General features: G+C 52.2%; 1 protein-coding gene across 1 annotated transcript; it reads left to right on the top strand.

The window, feature by feature from the left end:
- Positions 1 to 426: 426 nt before the first annotated feature.
- On the top strand, positions 427 to 4,007 carry SLC35C1 (solute carrier family 35 member C1). Its single transcript, XM_069017347.1, has 2 exons — positions 427 to 1,026; positions 2,771 to 4,007. The coding sequence occupies exons 1-2, from the start codon at positions 483 to 485 to the stop codon at positions 3,328 to 3,330; spliced, it is 1,104 nt and encodes a 367-aa protein (XP_068873448.1). The 5' UTR covers positions 427 to 482; the 3' UTR covers positions 3,331 to 4,007.
- Positions 4,008 to 5,069: the final 1,062 nt, after the last annotated feature.

Here is a 5,069-nt window from a genome sequence, read left to right as displayed (position 1 = left end):
AGCTTTGCTAGCCTCCACCTGGGTCTGAGATCGTTGAAACCCGTCGACACCTAAACCTTAACAAGGCTATTCTGCCGACAAGTAATTTCTTTTTGACGCCCGGGCATCACTTAGAGCTTGCTTGCTCGCTGCTCTCTGTTGCACGGATCAAATTTCCTTTGTGGTTGATTCGGCCTGAAAACACACAAAGTTCAAATATCAAATAACATCCTTTCTTAAGAATTCTTTTATAAATTCCGTAGTTTGCAACAGCCGCGCTGCCCCGGGGCGGAGCGGGCGGCGGGGGCCGGCCCGGGCCCTCCCCCGACATGGCGCCGCGGCTGGGGCGGTGCCGAGCGGCGCCCGCGGGGCGTGAATAAAGGGCGGCGGGCGGGGCCGCGGCGCTCCGGGAGGCGCGGGGCCGGCGGCGGAGGCGGGTGAGCGGAGCTGGTGGCGGGAGGAGGCGGGGACCGGCGGCCGTCGCTGGCGGGGGCCGGCCCGCCATGAGCAGAGCGCAGCTGACGCGGACGGGGATCCTGCGGATGGCGCTGGGCGGCGGCGGCGCCGACCCGCTGCTGCCGGCGGAGGGCGGCGGGGGCCGGCGGGCGCCCTTCCTGCTGCGAGCGCTGCGCATCGCCGTGGTGGTCTGCCTCTACTGGTTCACCTCCATCGCCATGGTCTTCCTCAACAAGTACCTCCTGGACAGCCCCTCGCTGCGCCTCGACGCCCCTCTCTTCGTCACCTTTTTCCAGTGCGCCCTCACGGCCGCCCTCTGCCTGGGCCTCAGCCTGGGGGCGGCCTGCGGGCCCCCCTGCGCCGGCTTGCCCACCCTCCGCCTCGACCCCAAGGTGTCCCGCAGCGTCCTGCCCCTCTCCGCCGTCTTCATCGGCATGGTCACCTCCAACAACCTCTGCCTCAAGCATGTCGGCGTGGCCTTCTACAATGTGGGGCGGTCCCTCACCACCGTATTCAACGTGCTGCTCTCCTACCTCCTCCTCAAGCAGACCACCTCCCTCTATGCCCTCCTGGCCTGCGGAGTCATCATAGGTGAGGGGGAGCAGGAAGGGCTGCACCCAGTCTACAGCCAGCCCCAGAGAGATGGTGGTGGGGTGTCTTTCCCTTGGGAAGTCATCCCCGCCTGCATGGCAGCTCCCTCTTAGGTGGGGAAGCTCAGGGCTTGTGCCTTGCTCTGTCTCTGGCAACCAAATTTGTATGTCTGGAGGATGTAGGTAACTCGTTAAGAGAAGAAATTGTTCTCGTTTGACATAGCTCCCTTTTTCCTTTGAGCACTAAAACCTATCTACCCTCTAATGAAGTTTAACTTGCCTTACCTTTTCTTCCCCCTGTACACCCTATAAAATAGCAGGTGGCTTTCTCCCTGCTCCCAAGTCCTTGTTGATTATTAACTTTAGTAACAATAACATTTATGTCAGCACCACTGGGACCATACAGTAGAGCCAGCCAGTTGGTTTTTACAATAGGCTGAATGCATTTGATAGAGGCTTAGCTGACCAAGCCAAGCGTAAAACACCACCAGAAGATCTGGTTATGTGGTTAGGATGTGGGGCGAGCCACTGACTGGCTTAACAGGAATGCTTATAAGCCTTCCATTCCAAGGACAAGTAAATCCCAAAAGCTGCCTTCTGCTGGAGGCCCATTTAGATGCCAAGAATGATGAAATGTTGATTTCAGTCTGGTTCCAGGTGTGCATGCATTCACTTTAGTTTTAGACAAGTGGATGGATCAGATGAAAATAAGACAATCTCATCTCCACGGAAGAGGTGAACAGGAACAGAGCTACTGTATTTTCTACCCAAGTGATGCAAGCAATTGCCTTCAGCTCATCTTTAGTTCAGGCACTGCCCAGGAGTATGGTGCCTGGCAGCCTGACAGGATTTCTCCAAGACTGCGACTCTGTCGTCCTGGCTTCATCTCCTTTCGCTGTGAGAGCATTGCCTGTATGCCTATAGCAGCGTAGCTGAGCATCCTCTTTGGCCTGACACAAAGCCCTTACATCTGTGCATTGAATGCATTTGTATCTGGGCTTAGTTTCAAGTGTCTTAGGTGCTTTGCAGGCAACTTTCCAGACAACCTCCAACAAGAAGCAGCTAATGAAAATGTGGTGCAGTGCTCCTTCAGTAGCTCATCTCCCTTTTGTTTTGCTTATGAACTGGATGGGGGGAGGTCTCCCTCTCTGCCTTGGAGATGCAAAGCCTGTAGCTCCTGTTTTGCAGGTGGTTAGAGAGTGCTTTGCCCATCAAAGTTTAACATGAAGGTACTGCACACAGTTTCTGCCTTGTGATTTTTTTGATCATGCTTACTATTACATTCATGTTTTTACTATCTTTCCATCTTCTCTGACCTATTTTTTCCTTCCTGTTAACAGCAGAGAAAAGTCTATAAAGTGGGATTTTTTTCAAACTTTGAAGAATATTTTTTCTACCTGTGTGTCACTTTTCAGCCTTTTCAGTTTAAAAAAATGGTCTCCTGAAAATTATCTATATGCAAAGACTAGCTGGGTTAATAGTTTCTGAACTAGTGCTGCCTGCTCAGTGTGGGAATTAGTCTTCTGAGACTGAATTATCCGCACAATAAATTTCCTGTACTCCCAAAATAAGTCTTCCCAGGACACTAGTCGTGATATTTTGTGGGTTCACTTAATAGAAAGGGGAAGCCCTAAAGCCTGTCTCTTGTTGTTGTTGTTCACTATAAAGCAAATAATGAATTTTTGACTGTAAGTTTTGAGCCTTTCAGCAGTTGTTCAGATGATGCCTGATTTGTTTGGTTGCAGGTGGCTTCTGGCTGGGTGTTGACCAGGAAGGAGCAGAGGGCACTCTGTCATGGACAGGTATTTTCTTTGGGATCTTAGCAAGCCTTTGTGTCTCTCTCAATGCCATCTACACCAAGAAGGTGCTGCCTGTGGTGGATGGTAGCATCTGGCGCCTGACCTTCTACAACAACATCAATGCTTGTGTCCTGTTCTTCCCCCTCATGATGCTGCTGGGCGAGTTCCACACCCTCTACCACTTCGACAAGCTGGGGAGCCCCAGTTTTTGGGGCATGATGACCCTGGGGGGAGTGTTTGGCTTTGCCATCGGGTATGTGACTGGACTTCAGATTAAATTCACTAGCCCACTCACCCACAACGTGTCTGGGACAGCCAAGGCCTGTGCCCAAACAGTGCTGGCTGTTATCTACTTCGAGGAGACAAAGAGCTTCTTGTGGTGGACGAGTAACTTGATGGTTCTGGGGGGCTCCTTTGCCTACACATGGGTGAAAGGACTGGAGATGAGAAAGGTGCAAGAGGATCCTAATGTCAAAAGCAGTGAAAGAAATGAGACTGGTGTGTAGGCAGCTCCTGCACATCTATTTTTGTGTCTGGGGGGGATAACCTTTGGTGCTCCTTTCCTCCTGGGGAGAAGAAGAGCAAGGAGCATGAAAAAATACACGTGCAAAGTGCATGGGGAATTGTGTCAGGAACCAGAGCCAAAGACCTGGCTGGATCATGTTTTATATCACCCTGTGTCAGAGCTGGGGAGAGCATGTGTTGTAGAGATCAATTGGAGTTTTTTTGTGATTGTTTTTTAAAATGGATGTTATTTACATAATCTGAGAAATTTGCATCTCTGGGGGGGTGGGCTGATATCAGACAAAGACTGGAATGGGAGCTTTGTGTAGTTAGGGATCTAGAATTAACTGAATGAATGCAATCTGAAGTTATAAAATCCTGAACCTCCAGGTAAGGAAGTGGCAAGTAGCCAGACTGTTCGGGTTAGACTTCAGTAAACTGTTCTGCTGTATAAGGCTTTTGCAACAGCTGTTCCTCCTGTTGCCCCATTCAGTGCAGAGGATGGAAATTCTCTCCCTTCTGGCTATGTACAAGTCTAAGCAACAGCAGTGCCTCCAAAACACCTTTCCAAAGAGTCAGTATCACATCCTTCTGAGGTTTTTTACTGTGTTGCTCTGCACCTGGTTTCTCAGTTTGAGGAAGCATGCTAAGACTCAGGAATTAAACTTTTCATTCTCTTTGCACTGTGTCCAGTGAAGGAGAGCATCTCGCTCTGGTGGCCTTTCTCATGGAGGTGTGAGCTTGGCCTCTGTGTCTCTCTGTGGCAGGCAGGAGTGGAAAAGTAACTGTGAAACACTTGCTGCTGTAGGGTGGGGATCCCAGTTCACGGGGTTCTCTTTACCCTCTTTGTAGGGGGTAGGTTTGTATTGAAAACGGGATTGTTACTCCTTCCCTTGTTTCAGGGGATTTGTTCCGTGTTTACTTTGTAGCTCCTGTAGTGTTTGCAGTCTGCCTTTTGACTTGCTCATTTTAAACACCCCCCCATGGCCAGCACAGTGAATCCTTCAATGCAATGAGTTTTGCTCAACTGCATCAATCCTTCCCTTGGAACTTGCTGCTGAACACTTCTGCAGAAATCTCTGCAACCCCCCCCCCGCCCCATCTGGTTCTGTGCAATAGTCTGTGCTGCGGCTTCTGATCCCTGGGGTCAGCAGCAACATCCTGTAGCGAGCTGCGATGTTGCACCAGCCTTCTAAATCCCTGGCCCTTTCAAACATAAAGTTACTCTGATAGCGATCCTGGGCAGTCCTTGCCATTGCTTCATACCCTGCCCCATGGATCCTACATGACGTACCATGCCCCGTGATTGATGTCTGGCCACACCTACCGAAGAACACTCCCATTTCTGCCTAGAGTATGTTCCCGTTGAATTTGGGGGAGTGGAAGGGGCTCGTGCTCCAGGTTTCATGACCATAGGTACCTTTTCGATGCAGGCAGCCATTTGGGGCCCTTGAACTTTTTTGTTTGTTTTTTTTTAATGGAGAGGGAGGTTTTTGGCGTTGGCCTGTGACGGCCAGCCTGCTGACTGAGCTCGGGGGTCGCTCTCCGGTTCCCGTGCCGGGTGGCAGCGACATTTCCGGGGCGGTTTCAGGCGACGGGACCGCGCAGGCGGCAGCCGCGGCCGCTGGGGGGCAGCACAGCGCGTCCGGCTCTCCGCCCGCCGCGCCGCGCTCATTGGCTGCCAGCGCGTGCGCCGCTCGCGGGGCGGGGCGGGGCTGGCGGCGCGCGGGGGCCGCGGCTC

Source organism: Aphelocoma coerulescens, chromosome 5 (genome assembly GCF_041296385.1).
Source record: "Aphelocoma coerulescens isolate FSJ_1873_10779 chromosome 5, UR_Acoe_1.0, whole genome shotgun sequence".
Lineage (NCBI taxonomy): Eukaryota > Metazoa > Chordata > Aves > Passeriformes > Corvidae > Aphelocoma > Aphelocoma coerulescens.
Note: the sequence above shows the minus strand (reverse complement) of the source record. Positions and strands in the feature narration are given on the sequence as shown.

Excerpts from the sequence above, each read along its gene's own strand:
- SLC35C1 (XM_069017347.1), top strand. The coding sequence starts at position 483 with ATGAGCAGAGCGCAGCTGACGCGGACGGGGATCCTGCGGATGGCGCTG. Across the intron at positions 1,027-2,770 it reads GGCCTGCGGAGTCATCATAG|GTGGCTTCTGGCTGGGTGTT; the intron begins GTGAGGGGGAGC and ends GTTTGGTTGCAG.